Source organism: Thalassophryne amazonica, chromosome 17 (genome assembly GCF_902500255.1).
Source record: "Thalassophryne amazonica chromosome 17, fThaAma1.1, whole genome shotgun sequence".
Classification (NCBI taxonomy): Eukaryota; Metazoa; Chordata; class Actinopteri; order Batrachoidiformes; family Batrachoididae; genus Thalassophryne; species Thalassophryne amazonica.
In genome coordinates this window covers 52,742,732-52,766,749 of record NC_047119.1, presented here as the reverse complement: position 1 = coordinate 52,766,749, position 24,018 = coordinate 52,742,732, and the positions used below count along the sequence as shown (strand labels likewise).

General features: G+C 39.5%; 2 protein-coding genes across 4 annotated transcripts in view; one reads left to right on the top strand and one right to left on the bottom strand.

Annotated features, from left to right (window-relative positions):
• gsna (gelsolin a) overlaps positions 1-4,899 on the top strand; it is a 46,588-nt gene extending 41,689 nt beyond the window's left edge. For both annotated transcript variants that reach the window (XM_034192921.1, XM_034192919.1), the window contains 5 exons: positions 156-330; positions 586-707; positions 2,820-2,897; positions 2,980-3,040; positions 4,074-4,899. In XM_034192921.1, the coding sequence (XP_034048812.1) occupies positions 156-330; positions 586-707; positions 2,820-2,897; positions 2,980-3,040; positions 4,074-4,243 (606 nt within the window). In that variant the 3' untranslated portion in view covers positions 4,244-4,899. The remainder of the gene's footprint in view (positions 1-155; positions 331-585; positions 708-2,819; positions 2,898-2,979; positions 3,041-4,073) is intronic.
• A 4,660-nt stretch (positions 4,900-9,559) lies between these two features.
• The window catches only part of stom (stomatin), a 61,677-nt gene continuing 47,218 nt past the window's right edge, over positions 9,560-24,018 (bottom strand). For both annotated transcript variants that reach the window (XM_034192922.1, XM_034192923.1), the window contains 4 exons: positions 23,405-23,487; positions 14,331-14,534; positions 10,502-10,636; positions 9,560-10,056 (listed from right to left, as the gene is read on the bottom strand). In XM_034192922.1, coding sequence (XP_034048813.1) covers positions 9,868-10,056; positions 10,502-10,636; positions 14,331-14,534; positions 23,405-23,487 — 611 coding nt within the window. In that variant the 3' untranslated portion in view covers positions 9,560-9,867. The remainder of the gene's footprint in view (positions 10,057-10,501; positions 10,637-14,330; positions 14,535-23,404; positions 23,488-24,018) is intronic.

The window sequence follows — 24,018 nt, the reverse complement described above, 5'->3', positions numbered from 1 at the left end:
TGTTACTGCCGGCATTTTGGAAGTTCACAGCTTGTGTACTCCAAAGTTTACCGACCTGTTAAATGCATCCCGAATTAAACTTGAATTTCTTCCCTTTGGACGCTGAAAATGAGTAACTTCATGGTAACTGATCCACAGTGTGGTTTCTCTTCCAGGTGGACGCAGTGGCCTCAAACCTGAACTCCAACGATGCTTTTATTCTGTGCACTCCCGGAGACTCCTTCCTATGGGTGGGTCAGGGAGCCAGCGACACGGAGCAACAAGGTGCCCAGCAGCTGTGCAGCATCCTGGAAGTGTCGCCCTCTGAGCTGTCTGAAGGAGGAGAGACCGGTGAGGACAAAAAGTTCTAACGGCACCCTAAAAGCAACCAGTGCAGTCAAGTTTGTCCTCTGAAAAATGTTCGTGTTGATTCTAAATCTGTGCAGCGTAAAGACAAAGTAAACAAACTAATGTCCTCTAAGTGGACGAGCAATATTTGGATGCAACAGGCTGACCTGTACCTGTTACCACTCACTCATTTTAACATTAAAGTGAGAGTTAGCCACACCCCGTTATGACCCTGCGGTGGGTCTGTCCCGTTCACAGATCAGTTCTGGGAGGCCCTGGGTGGGAAGGCCACGTACCGCACATCTACCAGACTGAAGGACAAGATGGACGCCCACCCACCGAGACTCTTCGCCTGTTCCAATAAGACCGGAAATTTCATTGTAAGTCTTTGTTTTGAGCGTCGCCCATTTCTTCTGCACAGTACATTATACAGTGTTAAATTTACACTGCAGAGTGGACACAGCACAGTGCCCTTCACCAGTGTTAAATCAGTGTAAACTCCATCATGGTGTAAAGTGGTAACGTCAATCAATTTAAAATAAGAGTTAATTTAACACTGTTTTGAATACTTAACATGGAGAAGACTCTTTTGAAAACTAGGACAGCAACACATAATACACTTTGCAGTGTAAAATCAACGCTACAGCAAGTCCAGACGGTAAAATTTGAAATAGGGTTAAATAAACTCAGTTGTATGATTATATCATTTCAATTAGTGTTAAATGTTTGTAATTGAGCTATTTTACACTCACTTGATTTAACACTATGATAGTGTTGATTTAACACTAATGAGTGTATGAGGCCTCATTTGGTTAAATCATCTCTATTAAAGTGTTAAATGAAGTTGGCAAATGCTCAAGCTACTTTACACAGAGTTAACAGTTTATGTAACACTAGTGAATGCATGTGGTCCCATTCAAAAATGTTGAAGCAACTCTATCAGTGTTATATCATCTCTATTAAAGTGTTAAATGAAGTTGGTGACTGCTCAAGCTACTTTATACAGAGTTAGTTTATGTAACACCAGTGAATGCATGTGGTCCTATTCAAAAATGTTGAAGCAACTCTATCGGTGTTAAATCATCTCTATTAAAGTTTGGATTGAATATTTGACATTGTATGGGTATTGTTTTTATTATTATTAAGTTTTACTTTTATTACTAAGTTTAGTGATAAAGGTTACTTAGTTATTATTACTAAGTTTATTCCTTTGTTTCCTTCCTTGTTTGATTTTAGACTTTTAATTGGGTCTTATTTTCACTGTTGTTATCTTTGTGTACCTTGTCCTTTGTGTGCTCCTGCTGCAACATTAATTTCCCTTTACGGGACAATAAAGAAATTCTGATTCTGATTCTAAATGAAGTTGGTGAATGTTCAGGCTACTTTACACAGAGCTGATTTAACACTAATAGTTTATGTAACACGAGTGAATGCATGTGGCCCTATTCGAAAGTGTTAAAGCAACTCTATCAAAGTGTTAAATGATGTTGGTCAGTGGTTATCGAGTTAATTTACACAGAGCTGATTTAACAGATAGAGAATGCATGTGGTCTTATTCAAAAGTGTTAAATCATCTCCATTAAGGTGTTAATGGTTATCGAGTTACTTTACACTGCGAGAGTTGATTTAACACTATGATGGTCCTATTTGAAAGTGTTAAAGCAGCTCTACCATAGTGGTAAACAATCTTAGTGTTAAATAAAGTTGGCCAGTTCTGAGTCACTTTACACTATGGTCAAAATAATTTAAGACACCATTTAAAATGGGACCACATGCACTCACTAAAACAGTGACAAATATTTGATTGTAAGTTATCTCAGTAATGACTGATAATTTAACACCAATAAGAGTTAATTTTAACCTGTTTTAAATGGCACTGTTTGCACTCACCAAACCGTTACATCAACTGTCAGTGTAAAGTGACTCGATTTAATTAGCAATGATCAACTTCATTTAACCCCCATGATGATTGAATTAAATTTTGAATGGGACCACATGCTCTTGCTGCAGTGTTACTTTAACACTGAAAAGCTCACCAAGTGCTGCTGTACTAGTTTTTCAAAGTGTCCATCTTCTGCCAATGATAAGTGTTTTACAGAAAATGTAAAATAACTGTAAAATATTAAGACAAAATGTTTTAGTGTTTTGCAGAAATGAGTAATGCAGTTTTTTTAACTATGGCTTGAAACATTTGAAAATAAAATGCAATGTTTGACCCAAACTTTAGAGGTGGATTAAAGTGTAAAATAATCTTAAAAAAAAAAAAAAAAAAAAAAGTTTTTCATTGGGAATGATTTCCCAGTGAAAACAAGCAGAGGATGACATCTTTTAGAGAAACGAAAGTCACTTTCTTTAAATTCTCTGTATCTTCTACCTGGATGACTCAGAACATTCAGAGTTTCTGTTCAAGTCTTAGATGAAATAAAACTTGTTCCCTGCATCCACGTCAAGCGTTCTTGCAGCAGCACTAAATATTTTCTCCTCGTCCTCAGATTGAGGAGGTTCCCGGGGAGATGACCCAAGAAGACCTGGCCACTGATGATGTCATGATCCTGGACACCTGGGAGCAGGTAAATAAGTTGCAACTCTCTATTCCTTTTGCCGTTCAGACTCTGAACAGAACCACCACAATAACACTGTGGTCACTTTCAGGTGTTTGTGTGGATCGGCAATGAGGCCCAGGAGGAAGAGAAGACTGAGGCCATGGAGTCTGGTGAGGAAACCTGGACACAAGCTCAACTTAGAACGCAAAGCCCGTCCTTGTCAGTACATGCACTTGAAAGATGATTGCGATCAAGTCCCAACAATCAGACTCGAAAGTCTGAAAACTCAGTCAGGAAAACTGTCAAAACAGCTGTTCAGTAGTTTATATTATATATATATATATATATATTATTTTTTACTATATTTGTAAAAGGTTTCTGAACCATCACGCAGACTTTAGATTCAGGACTTGGAGATTTAACTTTTGACTGCACCATGAAAATCTCTGCAGCAGTGGTTTAAAAAATGCAAACAAAAGAAAATTCAAGATTAATTGGGGATTGATTGTACATACTGATGAAGCTTTTTTTTTTTTTTAAATTCAGATCATTTCCAAGCAAACATTTAAGTATTCAAAATGTCCCCCCCCCAGACCCCCCCTTAGCTTTCCCAATGCCTATAGCATTCGGGGTAACTTTTGCTGTCTTGAATATTATAGATGAATCACATTGCTGTCTTTTTTTTTTTTTTCTCCTCCTCCTAAGCATCCATGTTTAAATCACATTCAAGAAAACTGTTACATTGTAACAGTAACTGTTTCAACAGTTTAGAGCTTTTGATTTGCAGAATTTATTAAATTCACCTTAAATGTTTTTTTTTTTTTACATCAAAATTAAGATTAAAAGCTACAACAAAAAGATGCTAACAATTCAAGGAAAATTTAAGAATTTTTGAGGTCATTTAGACATCCAGATGAGTCTCTTTATTTAACTCAAATTTCTCCTCTTCTGAGCAAACATTTAATTATTAAAAATGAACAAATATTGTACTTAATATTCAAGAAAATTATCACATTATTTTGACTCAGATTTTGACTCACAGAACTCATGTAAATTCTCCTTAAATTTTTATTTATTTTTTTACTGAAAAATTGTTAAGATTAAATAATTAAGATGCCCATAATAAAATTTTGGTTAAGTTACAACAAAAGACCCCCCCCCACACACACATCACAGTCAGTAATCCAGACTTTTCTTCCTCAGCGGTACGTTACATCGAGACGGATCCTGCCAACCGTGACCCCCGGACGCCCATCGTGAAGATCAAGCAGGGCTTCGAGCCGCCCACGTTCACCGGCTGGTTTCTGGGCTGGGATCACGACTACTGGACCGTCGACCCTCTGGAGCGAGCCCTGGCTGATCTGGCCATGTGAACGACCTCCCCCACACACACACACACAACCCTCTAACACTTACCCATCCAGCCTGACCTTTGACTCCTGCAGCTCCGCCGCACGCACTGAGCTCCAATCATAAGACTGTTAGCAGCCAGAACACCCTCACGTTTTTTTTTTTTGTTTTTTTTTTTAAATCAGGGTGATAAATAGGCAGCGATTTAACACTCTGCTCCTCAGACTACAGTCATACTTTTTAGCCAATAGAAATGGCGGTTTAGTGGATACTTCCTGTAGAATTTTTGCACTAAACAGTCTGCTTCTGCAATTTTAATATAGGCAATTTCTTGTTTCACATTTTCACTCATAGGAAAATAAATAATTAAAAATAAACACTTACGACTGCCATGAACGCAACATCTAAGAATGCAAGACAAGCGGTGCCTTAATATTTAGTTTACAGTGTGCCTGTTGTTTCTTTGAGGTACTGTTGCTGTTCATGGATGGATCTGAAGTCCACTGAAGATACCTTCAATGAAAGGACCCTGTTTGCATATTTATTTAAAAACAAAAGTTCACACCCAGAAAGCTTGTGTGTTGCACCAGTAACCAATTTTCTCAGCGAACTGATGCTTTGCAAATCTTCTGTGAGACTCTCAGGTTCCCCTCAGCCTTCAATAAAACCACATAAGACACACTTTGTGTGCCACGTCTCTCTCTGCTTTGACAAAGGAACAACCAAGTCTGAAGGTAAACCTTTAATATTCAGGAACAGTGAGATGTACAGAAAAATGAAGATGACCATAAATCATGAACATCAAAATTACTGCTGATAAAAAAAATCATTTGTCACAAATATAATCTGAGGAATAAACTCACATCAGTAAAAATGAACTTAAAAAAAAAAGTGACAATGGCAGTTTGGTCGTATGTTGAACAAACGTCAGTGTAACAGTTTACAGCCGACCTGAACAGGTGTGTGTGTGTGTGTGTGTGTGTGTGTGTGTGTGTGTGTGTGTGTGTGTGTGTATATATATATATATATATATATATATAAATAAAGTCCAGAGTGGAAAAACTAAATCAATAAAAAAAAAAGAAAAGGAAAAAAGATTACATGCATATATACGTCTGATTAAAAAAAAAGAAAAAAGGCAGTCAGTGAGTAAACTTGACCGCTTTCTCAAAAATGTTAACTTTTCCCATAAGCAGCTACTGTATATATGAGTGAGATATACAACCCCTGGCAATAATTATGGAATCACCGGCCTCGGAGGATGTTCATTCAGTTGTTTAATTTTGTAGAAAAAAAGCAGATCACAGACATGACACAAAACTAAAGTCATTTCAAATGGCAACTTTCTGGCTTTAAGAAACACTATAAGAAATCAGGAAAAATAATTGTGGCAGTCAGTAACGGTTACTTTTTTAGACCAAGCAGAGGGAAAAAAATATGGACTCACTCAATTCTGAGGAATAAATTATGGAATCACCCTGTAAATGTTCATCCCCAAAACTAACACCTGCGTCAAATCAGATCTGCTCGTTAGTCTGCATCTAAAAAGGAGTGAACACACCTTGGAGAGATGTTGCACCAAGTGGACTGACATGAATCATGGCTCCAACACGAGAGATGTCAATTGAAACAAAGGAGAGGATTATCACACTCTTAAAAGAGGGTAAATCATCACGCAATGTTGCAAAAGATGTTGGTTCACAGTCAGCTGTGTCTAAACTCTGGACCAAATACAAACAACATGGGAAGGTTGTTAAAGGCAAACATACTGGTAGACCAAGGAAGACATCAAAGCGCCAAGACAGAAAACTTAAAGCAATATGTCTCAAAAATCGAAAATGCACAACAAAACGAATGAATGGGAGGAAACTGGAGTCAACGTCTGTGACCGAACTGTAAGAAACCGCCTAAAGGAAATGGGATTTACATACAGAAAAGCTAAACGAAAGCCATCATTAACACCTAAACAGAAAAAAAACAAGGTTACAATGGGCTAAGGAAAAGCAATCGTGGACTGTGGATGACTGGATGAAAGTCATATTCAGTGATGAATCTCGAATCTGCATTGGGCAAGGTGATGATACTGGAACTTTTGATTGGTGCCATTCCAATAAGATTTATAAAGATGACTGCCTGAAGAGAACATGTAAATTTCCACAGTCATTGATGATATGGGGCTGCATGTCAGGTAAAGGCACTGGGGAGATGGCTGTCATTACATCATCAATAAATGCACAAGTTTACATTGATATTTTGGACACTTTTCTTATCGCATCAATTGAAAGGATGTTTGGGGATGATGAAATCATTTTTCAAGATGATAATGCATCTTGCCATAGAGCAAAAACTGTGAAAACATTCCTTGCAAAAAGACACATAAGGTCAATGTCATGGCCTGCAAATAGTCCGGATCTTAATCCAATTGAAAATCTTTGGTGGAAGTTGAAGAAAATGGTCCATGACAAGGCTCCAACCTGCAAAGCTGATCTGGCAACAGCAATCAGAGAAAGTTGGAGCCAGATTGATGAAGAGTACTGTTTGTCACTCATTAAGTCCATGCCTCAGAGACTGCAAGCTGTTATAAAAGCCAGAGGTGGTGCAACAAAATACTAGTGATGTGTTGGAGCGTTCTTTTGTTTTTCATGATTCCATAGTTTTTTCGTCAAAATTGAGTGATTCCATTTTTTTTTTTTCCTCTGCTTGGTCTAAAAAAGTAACCGTTACTGACTGCCACAATTTTTTTTCCTGATTTCCTTGATAGTATTTCTTAAAGCCAGAAAGTTGCCATTTGAAATGACTTTAGTTTTGTGTCATGTCTGTGATCTGCTTTATTTCTACAAAATTAAACAACTGAATGAACATCCTCCAAGGCCGGTGATTCCATAATTTTTGTCAGGAGTTGTATAAATCAAAATCTAAGAAGGCTCATGCTCTTGTCTTGACCTGTAATACCTGAGGCGATATAAAGTCATTCACTCACACAGCGTAATTAAAACAAGCTGTAAGAATAATAAAGCTTTTTTCTGTTTTGAACCAGGAGGTCCATTTCAAATGCATAGAAACATGGTTTTAGAGTTATTTGATGGCAGTACGTTAAGGCTTTTAGCTGAAAGAGTTGCAGAAAAGCAGTGAAGGCCAGACAGGAGCAGACAAAGTAACGGAAATGCCACACAGCCTGGGTTAATAGACGTGAAGCTAACAATGCTAATGAACGGGTTTACAGTATAATCACACATGCGACTGTCTGAGCATACGTTCTCGTTATTTTGTCCTTTCCTGTAAATACAAGGTGCATGAATATACTCTACAGCATAGAGTAATTATGTAGAAATAACATCCAACCTGACCACAACAAAAACCTCACCTCGGGTTGTGTCACAGACTTTAGCTGGCATCTGAGAATGATTATGGCAACAAGAAAACACAAACTGTATATTCAGCAGTCACTCTGAGCTGTAATTACTTATTTTTTAAAGTGTTACTTCTAACTCCCTACCTCTTCGGGATTGTTATGGAGCACGATCCGTGGCTACAGCGCTGACTGCAAAGAAAGCGCTGCTCGCCTTTTTCTCCAGACTTCGAGCCTGGAGCCAGAGCAGCGCTGAGCTTAACTTCATGTGGTGTGATCGTTTTAGACTATGAAATTGATAATAACAACTGTAGTTTCGTCATTCCCTTAATTCGCCCGTGCTGCAACCAGGTTTTGTCGTCTCCATTTGGTTGTCACAATAAAATTAATACAGAAATACATTTAAAAAATAAAGAAATCTGACAGATTAGGCGTGTCTTATTAATTGAGCGAGCAAATATCCACGTCAAGAATTATTGACATGTGAGAAGAGAATACAGTGGTCCCTCGCTATAACGCCATTCACCTGTCATGGCCTCGGAGTCTCGCGGAGTATTTAATCCAATTTTGCATGCCTTTTTTTTTTTTTACAGTGTTCTGCGTATCTGTTTATAAGAATCTTGTTGCCCAGAAAAGAAAAGAGCGCCAACAACTACTCATAACTGTGTTTGTCACTCGGAAACACACACCTGCAGCGAGATGTGAGTGGAAAAGGCACAGCGCCAGGACGCAGAGACGCGATCTGTGAAATACTGGTCAGTCACTATTAATAATTTCTTATGTGTCCGACCTCGTTCGTTGATCGTTAAACTTAATTCGTTAGTTCTAAATGCCATCATAATTATTTATAGGAAAACGTTCTATTTTTATTTCTCAAACAAATGTTTGGGCCTGAAAACAGTTTGGTATTATTTTCCTACTAAGGTTTGAACTTTGAGTGTTTACACACGAGAGAAAAGTGAGAAAATGTTCATGCCTGATTGAGAAAGTGTATAAACTGTGTAGTGAGGGGTTTTACAGCTTTGAAACGTCTATAATTGTAAAAAATAACACTGACTACGTCGCGGTTTCGCGTATTACGGGCTATTTTTTAGAACGTAACTCCAGCGATTAATGAGGGCCCACTGTAACACTTTGATTATACTACAAAACAACTGATATGACAGCCGCTTTCGGCGCTCTATTGGCACGCGTCGTGACTGGTGGAGTTCTTTTTCAATGCCGTCTTCCCGGCTTCCATGTCGTAAAATGAGGGTGTGTCTGAAGTGGAGTCTGAATATTTATGGGCGTGTTTATTATAATTACGATCATTTCCACCCGCCGCATTTATCAAGATCACATCAGGCGTACGCCGGAAATGGGCAGGTGCGCACTGCTTGATACATGTCACGGCGACTTTGGTGTATTTCAAGTTTACGACGTAAATTTACGCCACAAGTGCGCAACATTGATACATGAGGCCCACTGGCTGTATATAAATTACTGTTATTTGTGAAGAAATAAGAATATGAAAACAATATTTAAAAAATCATACCAATTTCTTCAATATTGATTGTTTTTTGGGGTGGGGGCACTAAAACATAGGCTAACAGTAAAATTGCATTGTGGGACTTTAATGTTGATGGCTGATTTCATGCACAAGTAGCATGTGAAACACTGCTAAAATTTAAAGTAATGGATATTTTGTCACACATCCTACACGCCAAGACTACAGATAAAATCTGAAACTGCTGACAGCCAACCTCTTCAGTTGAGCACAAACGTTTTAGTGTATGCACAACACGTGAAGCAGATCAGTGCCTTCAGGCTGGTGACAGAGGTTTGGGGTTGAGATCTAAACTGTAGACTTGGGAAACAACTTGGACGATATTGACAACGGCTACAATAGTCTCAGTGTAATTAAATATTTTGGAGTTTGTGTGTGTGTGTGTGTGTGTGTGTGTGTGTGTGTGTAAGGCCACATATCCAGCAGGCACTTTCCTTTAGTGTCTACAAACAGGATAATGATGTGTGAATCGGCATGACCTAGTATCACTTCTGCAAGTACATTTGTGGCATAAATGCTGATAAAAGCTACAATAACACGAGAAAAGTGCGCACTGAGACCGAGACCTGTGTTTTCAGAGTTCTGTGGCAATCAAAAAAATGAACACAGAAATGAAAACATTTCCAAATAATAACAATAAACTCCCACACTTTTTTTTTGAAAGTACTGTAGATTTAGAGAAATGGTGAGTAGGCGCAGGGCCTTCGTGTGTGTGTGTACTTGATGCACGATGGACGTTTCATGGCTGCACTTCACTTTCTGATGAGCCCGTTCATCATCTCCAGCGGCAGCGGGAAGATGATGGTGGAGTTTTTCTCTGCAGCGATGGTGTTGAGGGTCTGGAGGTAGCGGAGCTGCAGGGCTGACGGGGACTCTGCGATCACCAGAGAGGCCTCCTTCAGCGCCCGTGAAGCGTTCATCTCTCCCTCTGCGGCGATCACCTGGAGGACAGACGAGAGAAAAGGACAAGAGGACACGACACAGATGAGGATAAAAGCAGCAAAATTACAGCTGGAATGAGAAAGTCAGTCTGAGTCCCGATGACATCATATGTTATTATTTTTATATCTAGCTTTGTGGCAGACTGATGTGCCGCATTACAAATATTGGCTATTTGCTACATTTGGCACAATAGCCACAAACAATAACATCTGAACATTTCATAACACCTGAAATGCAGTGATTTCTTGAAGTTTTTTTTTTATCTGACTCTTATTTTATGAAAACCTAAAGACTCAGTTGCTGTCACTGATTTGTGTGGCGTCAGGAACCAGCAGACCGGCGATTCCATGAATGACCCATTATGCAGCAGAAAACATCTTAAGGTTCGTTCAACACTGCGACCTTCACGTACTGTTGACCTGATTGTTGTGAGATGGGTGTTACCTTGGCTCGCGCCTCACGGGTGGCCTCGGCCTCAGCTGCCATGGCTCTCTGCAGCTGAAGGGGCAGCTTGACATCCTTGATTTCCACCCGCTCCACCTTGATCCCCCAGTCGTCGGTGGCGTCATCCAGAGTGGACTGAGAGGATGGAATTGAATTATTTAGTAAAATTCAACGCACACACCAAAGTGAAAGCACTTACAGTGGAACCTCGACATACGAGTTTTTTTTAAATACGAGCCGTCGCTCGGTTCATATTTTTGTTTGGAATATGAGCGGAAATCTGAGTTCCGAGTTGCGCTTTGGGACGCCACCGGAGCAACAAGGAAAGTGGAGAGAAGGAGGAGAAGCTTCTATTGTGGTCGTTAAGGCAGTAGAAGAATACGTCACACGTTTTGCTGCAGTTGTTGCAAAGGAAGGCTATGTCCCGCAACGAGTGTTTAACTGTGACGAAACTGGATTATTCTGGACAAAATGGCACAGAGGACATATATAACAGCAGAGAGGAAGTTGCTTCACTGAAAAGAAACATCCAGAAAAAGTGTTCACTGGTCGTGCTTCAGCACTTGACACTTGTTCGTCACATTTCTGCAACATTTTGAATGGCAGGCAGAAGCAAACCTCCTTGGTTTTTATCCAAAAGACCTGCAAGTTTACAATTAAAGTTACATCTGTATGATCCTTTTAAGAATCTACAGTTTAAGTTTAGTTTGTGTTTAGTGTGTGCAAACCTTCCTCCTCCCTCCATCCGTTCTCCACCTCTACCTCCGTTAACCACATTCATCTGTTTCTAAGGAAGAACACTTAATATAACTTTTTTCTTTTCTTTTATATATTTTAGTATGCACAGGTAAAGTATGCATGTCTATTTGTTAATAAAAAAAACACATTTTTCATAATTTAGAGTGGTTTGGGGATGTTTTACAAGGCTGGAATGGATTAAAATTACAACCTCAATTCCAATGAAGTTGGGACGTTGTATGAAATATAAATAAAAACAGAATACAATGATTTGCAAATCCTCTTCAACCTATATTCAATTGAATACACCACAAAGACAAGATATTTACTCTTCCAAACTGATAGACTTTTTTGTTTTTGTGCAAATATTTGCTCATTTTGAAATGGACGTCTGCAACACATTTCAAAAAAAGCTGGGACAGGGGCAACAAAAGACTGGGAAAGTTGATGAATGCTCAAAGAACACCTGTTTGCAACATTCCACAGGTGAACAGGTTAATTGGAAACAGGTGAGTGTCATGATTGGGCATAAAAGGAGCATCCCCAAAAGTCTCAGCTGTTCATAAGCAAAGATGGGGTGAGGATCACCACTTTGTGAACAACTGTGAAAAAAAAAAATACTCCAACAGCTTAAAAACAATGTTTCTCAATGTTCAATTGCAAGGAATTTAGGGATTCCATCATCTACAGTCCATAATAAAATCACAGATCAGAGAATCTGGAGAACTTTTTACACGTAAGCAGCAAGGCCGAAAACCAACATTAAATGCCTGTGACCTTCGATCCCTCTGGGGGCACTGCATTAAAAACTAACATCATTGTGTAAAGGATGTTACTGCGTGGGCTCAGGAGCACTTCAGAAAACCATTGTCAGTTAACACAGTTTGTTGCTACATCTACAAGTGCAAGTTAAAACTCTACCATCCAAAGCGAAAGCCATACATCAACAACATCCAGAAACGCCGCTGCCTTCTCTGGGCCCGAGCTCATCTGAAATGGACAGATGCAAATTATGCAAATGCTAATTTTTGTATTCTGTTTTTATTTACATTTTACACAATGTCCCAACTTCACTGGAATTGGGGTTGTATTTTAATTATTTTAATGGGGAAAATTTGTTTGAAATATGAGTAGACTGGCTTACGAGCTTGGTCACAGAATGAATTAAACTTGTATCTTGAGGTACCACTGTATTTTCACTGTGGCCTGTACATAACACAACAACTAAAAGTGTACAAACAATAAAAACAAATACAAGATAAATGAACCATCAGAAAAATATTTAAAATAAGTTAACAATACAAGTTCACATAGCAAATATAAAAATCTAAACTTTGGTGTATAACACCAGAGAATTAATGATGAAAGTAATAAATATTATAATAATATTATTACTATTATTATTATAACTAGATATACTACAAAAAAAATAAAACGTAAACAGGTCAAGAGTAACAATGAAGACAGTTAATTAAATGCTATGAATAAATAAAACGGTTCAATGACTTGGTTAAAAGAAAAAAAGATCAAATAAACAAATACTTGACTTTGCATTTTGGACAGAGCGACATGTTTAATCATGCTCTGTGCAAATATAGCACTTTTAAACGTCAATATGAAGCAGCCTTAAAGGAGTTACACACACACACACACACACACACACACACACACACACACACACACACACACACACACACACACACACACCTCTACCAAGAGCTTTACTGACCCCATGTGGACAGATTGTTTTCTACGGTCCCTCGTGCCTTAAAAAAAAAAAAAAACTGGGAGCACATTAATATTTGTTTTGTACCATCTACCAAAATTATAGAATAAAATAAAATCAGACTTCATGAATTTACATTTTCCCCTCAAATGCTTCTACTCCATCCATTACACACTGGTACAGCAGATGGCGCTGTACTAAACTTCAAACTTTCTCTCTGGGGGTGAACTTATAGAGAACAGTTGGTGTTGAGACAGAAATGTTCATCAAGATCTTGGAGGTGACCGGTGCGTGTAAACCCACAAAGCACGAGTCCAAATCTCGCTGTGGCGAGAAAACGCAGCAAACACTGCCGACGTCGCAGCGCTCCGCCCAAATTTAACCTGCTCGGTGTTTTCCACAAACAGCTCTGAGGAAGTCACTGACTGGGAGGCTCCCTTCCATTTTTGTTGATTACAGTCTGTAGGGCTACATACAGTATGGATGATGTGCACCCCACCCCCCGACTTCACTACATTTATTTAAACCCTAAACAAACATGTTTTGGAAACAATAAGTGCATAAACTGGGATAAACAGGGTGTTCAGAAGGGTTCCTGGAAGAAGACAGACATCAACAGATAGCGACCTAACTTTCATAGCGTACAGGTGGTCAGTTCTACCAACTAAGGTATCATCTGAAAGTGTGCCCATTGTATAATGTTGGGGACAAAATAGAGATATTAATTACCTGTGGAGTTCATAGTAAATGAAGTAATACACTTTATTCGTAAACAGCAAACCTGAAGCGCAATTAATTTGTAAATGCATGTTGTCTTTGATCGTTAATATCTCCGTAAGAGATATATCAACACATGAGAATCTGCATAAATATATCACACTGTACTTGTACAAACAATTAGGTCACATAATGCATAATAGGATGCATTAAACACAACATCTTGATTTTTTTCAGCACTGTACCATGAACACACTTTAGCTGACACCTAAGTCATTAGAACTGACCACCTACAAGTTCATGTCACAGACAGGAGTAGAATGTAATCCAGAACTGTAAATCTGGTCATAATTTTTTTTTTTTTTTAAACATTAGTCAAACTCTCAAACATTTTCTGGAAGAGAACCAGCAGTAATGTAAATGTGTTAAATGGGGAAAACAAATGTAAAACAAAATCAAGCATCAAAGTCACACTAAAACCAACAAATAAAATATTTAAAACAGCCTTTCGTGTCATACTGAAGTCACATTTTTACATTTGAAAATCCCACCACACAGCCTGGTATCTGTCATTATGGGAAACATACTTATTATATGTTGATTACATTGCCAACTACACCAACAGCGACCCATCATCAGCTTATGTACCTGCATGTTGTGTGCGATCTCCTCACGGTCTGACAAGATCTCAGCCAGGTTCTTGGTACCAAGGACATTCCTCAGGGTGGTCTGAGCCAAAAGCCGGGTAGCAGCATCTGCATTACTGATGTTAGCCACAGCCAAAGTAGCATTCTGGACCCGATAGTACACCACGCCGTCGACGCTCACAGTCACAGAATCTTTAGTCAGAACCTGTGGACACCAGAGTGACAGCAACTTTGAATCAACTACTACGCAGAGGAACTCGGGCCGCGAGATTTACTCAGACTGACAGGCTTTAGCTATCCCATTAACAGGCTTCAGCATTACAGCTGCATTTATAAACAGTCCCACCATTTTCAGAGCCCATAAATAACTGGACAAAATGATCACTGTTAATACAAATCACTTTCACAGCCCATTTTCTTTCAACAAGCCGGGGATGAATACATGAATATATAACAAGTGTTTTGGACTTCACTTACTTCATTCATTAATACATACAATACCATACATAAGTAAATCTGATTTGAGTATGCCGTTCTCAAAAGCATGAAGGAGCGCACATTAAGGAGACAAGTGAGGAAAGCCACCAAGCCACCCGTGACAACTCTAAAAGAGTTATAGTCTTCTGTGGCTGTGACTGGAGAAACGGTGCATTATGAAAATGGCTGTAATTCCGAGACGGTGGTATATTTATAATTATATAACAGCTGAGTGGATCCTTGTCATCTGGTTGGTGGGTTCTATATCACGTGACATGGATTATTCTACCATTTGCCATTGTGTTTCATTGATCGTGCAATAGTTCTTTTTTTAGCATACAATTTTGGGGCTATTTGAAATTTGTTATTACACGCCCCGACCACCACGTGCACTCACACTACTGGGGGATGGGGGTGGGTGGCATTTAGCTAAAGATGGCGGAGTTTGTTTTGCTGACAGACGACGATTTGAAGGAGCTAACTGATAGTGATAATTCTTCTAACACACACACACACACACACACACACAAAAAAACCCCCAAACAAATCCACTCAGCTGTAATTCTGCATTTACACATAATGATGGCACGTCACGAATGCCACAAAGTATACATTCTTGGCCGCTGATCACGAATGTGAAGATCTGAGGCAGAAGCGTCAAGTGTCCTCGGGAACTGCTGCAACCTGTTACCACGCGTTAAGATTAATGGCACGTGTTGCCAGAGAATTATCAGGAACCATTATGCAAGGTCAAGAATAATGTTCCGCAGTGTTGCGCGCTATCGTGTGTAACAGCGCATCGTTAAGTTCTGTCACATTGTGAATGAGGAGAATTATCTCCACACAAACCCATCAAACGTCAGTTGCTGAACAATTCAGATCGCTCCAGTTTGCTCCTCAAAATCTACAGCAGAAGAACTTTGTGACTGCATGTTTAGTTGGGCTCTGTGCCATGGAGTGGCGCAGAAAGGAGGAGGAGACAGAGCCAGATGTGTGGCTCACTCGTGTCACTCGTTTTCCCAAACGTCAGGCACATGCAGCAGGTGGAACACCTGCAGGAGTGCACTGAGGAGCATTGGAACGAGACTTTTAGCTGACTTGGCGTCACTGTCCTTCTTCAGCATACTACAGCAATGAAACTGAATACAGTGCAGCAGGGTTTAATTGTGTGCACGTCAGAGAAGAACGCTGTCAAGTATCATCATTAATCAAGACGGATCAACATGCTCAGTTGCGACCTCCACAACATGAGGCAAAATGAGGGCGGTGCTTGACATTCGTGAAAGATTTTTTGATAGCCAAAAACATGCTCCATGAATATCATGCACCAACACGCACTATTGAGAAACCTATTCAGATGCGTTAAATCACATTATGAATGTCAGGAATGTGCCAAGAATGACGCAAATATGACATTCGTAATGCGTCTTGCCTATGTGTAGATGCAGCATAAGCTGTCTGGAGGCATGAAGAGCTGTTAGGATGAAAAGCTGGACAAATTTCTGATGTGATGATTTGTTGGACTGAGGGACTACACCAAGTTTTTTTTTTTGGAAGTACACGAAGTCAGTGCACAGCATCATGAACTACATCGTTGCAATTTTGGACTCCAATTTAAAGTTTGTGTTGGACTGTTAAGCACCAGTGGAACACCAAAATGTAAGTCCCTTTTTGTTCATAAATTAATAAAATATCAAATGACAAGGATCTATTTTAGCCATTATATAAAAAAAAATAATGAATGTTTTTTCATTCTTTCAACAGAACGAATATTTAATTTGGTGGCATATTCATACCACTGAACTCAAACATTCATTATTTGTATATCAATAAATGCAAAAAGCACATTTAGTTCATTTCATTTCAACTTCATTGTGATGGTGTACAGAGGAAAGATTACAAAACCGGTGACATTGTCCAAACAGTAGTGGACCGGTGTCGCCGACCAAAAGGTCCCCCCTAAAAATCGGTCCGCCCTGCCTTCACTGTGCATGCATCATTTTGGACAGTCAGCATTGATTCACTGATCATTGTTCCTACTTCAAATTGCTCTCCAGTCATCATCTATCTTAGCGACAGATATCTGAAGCTTTTATACAACAATCATTTACAGATAAATTCAACATTATTTCACAATAAGAGATCAGAGCACCACAGCAGCACATCTGAGTGTGACGTGCTGTGGCGCCTACGTCATTTCAGAGCATCAGTAAAGATTCACCGATTATCACCTCGTTTCTGCTTAAAACTGACTTTAGAATGATTTAAGAAGTTTTAATTTGTCATCTGATGGTTAATAATCACATTATTCCCTTTAATCACTTTGGGTGAAGAGAGTCAGTCTGAAAAGTGCTGCTGTGGTCAGAAATGACAGGGCAGACCAATTTTTAGAGGGGACCATCTGTTCAGTGACACCGGTCTGTAATTGCCATCTTATCAAAGCTTAATGTTCAAAACCACCACACTTATTTGGAACAGAGTGGTAATCATGGGTTGTTAAATGGGGTAGTCTTAACAATCTGAGGTAAAATTAAAGCATTTGGGAGTATTTCTGTTACATTTGACACAGGGGTCTTAAATAAGCTGTCAGGCCCAAATGATGCTTATAGCAAAATTTCCTCATAGAATTGCAGGACTTTGGAGATATTTAACATTAAACCTTAAACACAAGAAAATGTAAAAGATGAAGACTTTTTCCACAATATGAGCCCTTTAATAATTACCACTGTGAGCAAAAGTTAAATCTGGACTATTTTAACCCACTAAAGGTGCCTGACCCACTAAAGGTATGTACAGTGAGGAAAATAAGTATTTGAACACCCTGTGATTTTGCAAGTTCTCCCACTTAGAAATCATGGAGAGGTCTGAAATTTTCATCTTAGCTGCATGTCCACTGTGAGACATAATCTAAAAAAAAAAAAATCCGGAAATCAAAATGTATGATTTTTTTTTTAAATAATTTATTTGTATGTTACTGCTGCAAATAAGTATTTGAACACCTGTGAAAATCAATGATAATATTTGGTACAGTAGCCTTTGTTTGCAATTACAGAGGTCAAACGTTTCCTGTAGTTTTTCACCAGGTATTTTAGTCCACTCCTCCATACAGATCTTCTCTAGATCTTTCAGGTTTGGAGTTTCAGCTCCCTCCAAAGATTTTTTATTGCGTTCAGGTCTGGAGACTGGCCAGGCCACTCCAGGACCTTGAAATGCTTCTTATGGAGCCCCTCCTTAGTTGCCCTGGATGTCTGTTTGGGGTCATTGTCATTTTGGTCACACGTCACTGTGGAATTGTCTTGTGTATCAGTTTTTTTTGTTACTGTTGAGTTTATATACCAAATAAATTCATTCATTCATGCTGGAAGACCCAGCCATGACCCATCTTCAATGCTCTTACTGAGGGAAGGAGGTTGTTTGCCAAAATCTCGCAGTACATGACCCCATCCATCCTCCCTTCAATAGAGTGCAGTCATCCTGTCCCCTTTGCAGAAGAGCACCCCCAGAGTATGATGTTTCCACCCCCATGCTTCACGGTTGGGATGGTTTTCTTGGGGGTGTTCTCATCCTCTAAACATGGTAAGTGGAGTTGATTCCAAAAAGCTCTATTCTGGTCTCATCTGACCACATGACCTTCTCCCATGCCTCCTCTGGATCATCCAGATGGTCACTGCTGATCTTCAAACAGGCCTGGACATGTGCTGGCCTGAGCAGGGGGACCTTGCTGCCCTGCAGGATTTTAAACCATGACAGCATCATGTGTTACTAATGTAATCTTTGTGACTGTGGTCCCAGCTCTCTTCTGGTCAATGACCAGGTCCTCCTGTGTAGTTCTGAGCTTTCTCAGAATCATCCTTACCCCATAAAGTGAGATCTTGCATGGAATCCCAGACAGAGGGAGATTGACAGGCATCTTGTGTTTCTTTCACTTTCTAATAAATAATCATAACAGTTGCTGTCTTCTACCAAGCTGTTTCCCTGTTGTCCTGTAGTCCATCCCAGCCTTGTGCAGGTCTACAGTTTTGTTCCTGGTGTCCTTAGACAGCTCTTTGGTCTTGGCTATGATGGACAGGTTGGAGTGTGAGTGATTGAGTGTGTGAACAGGTGTCTTTTATACAGGTAACAAGTTCAAACAGGTGCAATTAATACAGGTAAAGAGTGCAGAATCAGAGGGCTTCTTAAAGAAAAAGTAACAGGTCTGTGAGAGCCAGAATTCTTGCTGGTTGGCAGGTGTTCAAAAACGTATTTGCAGCAGTAACATACAAATAAATTATTAAAAAAAAAAAAAAAAAAAAAAAAAAAAATCATACATTGTGATTTCCGGATTTTTTTTTTAGATTATGTCTCTCACAGTGGACATGCACCTAAGATGAAAATTTCAGACCCCTCCATTATTTCTAAGTGGGAGAACTTGCAAAACCGCAGGGTGTTCAAATACTTATTTTCCTCATGGTATCAAAGGTGACCGTACGGCATTATACGGTTAATTTTTAAATGTGTGTTTTTGTAAAACAATGATAATCAATCATTAGGTGTCAACAACCTTTCTCTAACTTGCCTTTTGCTGTTTAAGTGCAAAACACTGCTTCGAACAAAATCACATTTTAGACTTTATTTCAGCTGTGCAGTCTGTGATGATTTATTTATATCACAACCTTTGATGATTATATAAATGCACACTCAGATATAAACGCAACCAACTCCTCACACCTCGAGGGAGCTTATACATTTGTTTTACATAAAACTAGGCCTCATGACAACTATTTTTTTGGAGATTTATATTCACTCAGAAATACTTTTTAACAAATATCACTGTCAATTCCAGCTGGTTTTATGCAACTAATAATGCAAGTATATTCTTGCAAAAAGTAAGTAACTTTGAATTCATAATAATATTCATCATCTTTACTTCAGCTGCTTCACTGTCATTTTGTGTGTGTGTGTGTGTGTGTATATATATATATATACGAGGGCTGTCAATAAAGTATAGGTCCTTTTTATTTTTTCAAAAACTATATGGATTTCATTCATATGTTTTTACATCAGACATGCTTGAACCCTCGTGCGCATGCGTGAGTTTTTCCACGCCTGTCGGTGACGTCATTCGCCTGTGAGCACTCCTTGTGGGAGGAGTCGTCCAGCCCCTCGTCGGAATTCCTTTTTCTGAGAAGTTGCTGAGAGACTGGCGCTTTGTTTGATCAAAATTTTTTCTAAACCTGTGAGGCACATCGAAGTGGACACGGTTCGAAAAATTAAGCTGGTTTTCGGTGAAAATTTTAACGGCTGATGAGAGATTTTGAGGTCCCTTACCAAAAAGTAGTACATGCAAGTATGTTTCAAGTATACTTCCAGTTTACTTTTTATATACTTATCAGTACTATTTTTGGTAAGGGGTGATACTGTCGCTTTAAGGACTTCCCACGGTGCAAGACGTCGCGCAGCGCTCTCAGGCGCCGTCGTCAGCCTGTTTCAAGCTGAAAACCTCCACATTTCAGGCTCTATTGATCCAGGACGTCGTGAGAGAACAGAGAAGTTTCAGAAGAAGTTGGTTTCAGCGGTGCGGCGGCACAGGAAAAACACCTCCGTGTTGATAACCATTTGTAAAATCCAGGCGGCTTTTGATGGCTTTCAGTGGAGTGAGTATATGAGAAATTGTTTAACAGCTGGACATGTTCCAACTTGTCCTTAAGGTTTCCAACAGAGGTGTTTTTCCTGTGGCGGAGCGTCGCAGCGGCTGCGAGCCGACGCTGCAATCCGTCCGCACGTCTTTCATTAAAAAAATCTCCTTTAACAGTGGAATATCCAGATAAAATGCTGAAACCGACTTCTTCTGAAACTTCTCTGTTCTCTCATGACGTCCTGGATCAATAGAGCCTGAAATGTGGAAGTTTTCAGCTTGAAACAGGCTGACGACAGCGCCTGAGAGCGCTGCGCGACGTCTCGCACCGTGGGAAGTCCTTAAAGCGACAGTATCACCTCAAAATCTCTTATCAGCCGTTAAAATTTTCACCAAAAAACCAGCTTAATTTTTCGAACCGTGTCCACTTCGATGTGCCTCACAGGTTTAGAAAAAATTCTGATCAAACAATGCGCCAGTCTCTCAGCAACTTCTCAGACAAAGGAATTCCGACGAGGGGCTGGACGACTCCTCCCACAAGGAGTGCTCACAGGCGAATGACGTCACCGACAGGCGTGGAAAAACTCACGCATGCGCACGAGGGTTCAAGCATGTCTGACGTAAAAACATATGAATGAAATCCATATAGTTTTTGAAAAAAATAAAAGGGACCTATACTTTATGGACAGACCTCGTGTATATATATATATATATATATATATATATATATATATATATATATATGTGTGTGTGTGTGTGTGTGTGTGTGTCTGATGGGCCTTGTCCATGTTATAACTTCTTTCATCATGATTCCAGCCCCTCCCCATACGGATGCTACTCCAATCGATTAATGTTAAAGTATTGTTACACTGTCAAATCTGAAGTTCACCAGCTGCCTTGAAAATGTGAGCTAATTCAACTGAATATCAGTTAATTCCCCTTAAAGATGAACTTTGTTTCAACTCAATTAGTGAAGACAAGGGACAACTTTAAGTTCGGATTTTGAAAGCATCTAAACTTGAGTCCGATATAATATCCTAAACTTGCAAGTAGAGTAAATAAGAACAAATGAGTTCACTTAATCGGGCTACCATTTTTGCAGTGCTCATTTTATTTATTTTAATATAAAAAATACTCTGTAAATTAGCAAAACATAACATAATAAACAGACATATCATGGAAATATCACTGCAATATCTCCGTACTGAAATGTTTGTAAGAGTACTCCTGAGTGTTCATACAATTTATTCTTACCCAAGAACAAATCCTGGATAGAAAAACATTCATGAATACTACAATCTTTGTAAAAACTTTGTAAGCAGGACTCAGGAATAAATTTGTTCTTAAGAACGGTTTGTGAATGAGGCCCAATGAACTCTATCAAGTAGGTTATTATTAATATTATCATCATCAATATTATTATTATCCTTTATTTAACCAGATAAAAAGATTGACTTGGCCAAGAAAGGCAGCAGCACAAGTCATAACAAACAAATTAACAACATCAAGGTAACCATTAAAAAAGATAAAATACAAGCAGTTTACAAATAAAACACAATCATTTTGGTCATAACAATGTATAAGTTAATAAACAGTTTAAGATTTAAAAACACAGGCACTGTTAAAAAAAGGTCAAGTAGGTCAAGAATTCAGCCCAGTTTTGTCCAGAACTCAACATACGAGGTCTGTTAGAAAAGTATCGGACCTTTTTATTTTTTGCAAAAACCTGATGGATTTGAATCACGTGTGCTTGCATGAGCCAACCTTGAACCTTCGTGCGCATGCGTGAATTTTTTCACGCCTGCCGATTGCGTCATTTGCTTGTAAGCAGCCTTTGTATGAGGATGGGTGGAGTCTCTCGTTGGATTTTCTTTGCAAGGAAAATGGTGGAACGACTGGAGCAGCGCGACTGCATCAAATTTTGCCAGAAACTGGGCGACAGCCAGGTGGAAACCATTCGGATTATTCAGATGGCTTTCGGTGACGATCCTATGGGCATCAAACAGATTAAGGAGCGGTACAACCGGTTTAAAGACGTCTGCACAACGGTGGAGAGCAAGCCGCGCTCCGAGCGGCCATCAACATGCTGAAATGACTGGATCATTTCCAAAGTAAACGCTGTGGTGATGTGGGACCGTCGTGTGACTATCCGAGAAATTGAGAGGTGGACATCAGCACTTTTTCGGCACATTCCACTGTGACAGAAGATTTTGCCATGAAAACAGTTACAGCGAAATTCATGCTGATGGCTTTGGCACGAAGCTGCTGACGGAACAAAAGCGCCTCCGTGTTGAAGTCTCACAGGACATGCTGTGACATACTTACCTCTTCCACAATTTCTCAGATAGTCACACGACTGAAAAGCCACCGAAAGCCGTCTGAATCTTCCGAATGGTGGAAGAGGTGGGCATCATTTTTCGGAGTCCAGCATGTCCTGTGAGAATTCAACACGGAGGTGCTTTTGCTCCATCAGCAGTTTCTTGCCGAAGCCATCGGCATGAATTTTGCTATAACTGTTTTCATGGCAAAATCTTCGTTGCGCTGACATCTTTAAACCGGTTGTACCGCTCCTTAATCTGCGTGATGCCCATAGGATCGTCACTGAAAGCCGTCTGAATAATCCCATTGGTTTCCACCTGGCTGTCGCCCAGTTTGTGGCAAAATTTGATGCAGTCATGCTGCTCCAGTTGTTCCACCATTTTCCTTGCAAAGAAAATCCGACGAGAGACTCCACCCATCCTCACACAAAGGCTGCTTACAAGCAAATGACGCAATCGACAGGTGTGAAAAAATTCACGCATGCGCATGAAGGTTCAAGGTTGGCTCATGTAAGCACACGTGATTCAAATCCATCAAGTTTGTGCAAAAAATAAAGGTTGGATACTTTTCTAACAGACCTCGTATGCAAAATTTTTAATAAAATTTGGTGGCTCACATTCTTCTAATGGTAAAGCACTTAGAATTTCTCTGAGGAATTTGTGTACCTCTTGAGGTGGGATGTCAAAAGTGACGGTGCGCATGTCCACTTTAATGAAACTGTCTGTGCACGGCAGGATGAAGAACAGCCCTGTGAAATCACAAGAAAGCAAACTGTTTGAATAAAATAAATAAAGTCACCAAATACAACAGTGAAGAAGGAGGAAGCTTCTGCACAAATGTTGGAAAGCAGAGAGATGAATGAAATGCTGGCAGGTAGCCAGTTTAATCTCCCTTCATCAGGCTCCAGCTGTAGTGACAGCGAGATAAAGCCAGGGATATTCTGCAGCTTTTACAAGCATCTCCGATTCAAGTCTCAGTGACTGAAGCACTACTAGATAAGTGGAGTAAAGGTGTTCAAAGTATTTAAAAGACGTTACTACCAGTTAGGGACATCAATGTTCTGTCAGGATGTGTTATGAAAATGGCAGTAGGTGATGAAAAATATGCTGCCGACAGTAAATTTTGTCCAGTGCCTCTAAGTACTGAAGGAACCCTCCCACCTATGATTACAATAGAGAAAGGGATGATACACCCATTTTGTATACCTAAAGGCTTAGTAGCACAATACATAAGCAATTGGCAGGTAGGGATGACCCAGTCAAAACACCACATACAGTGT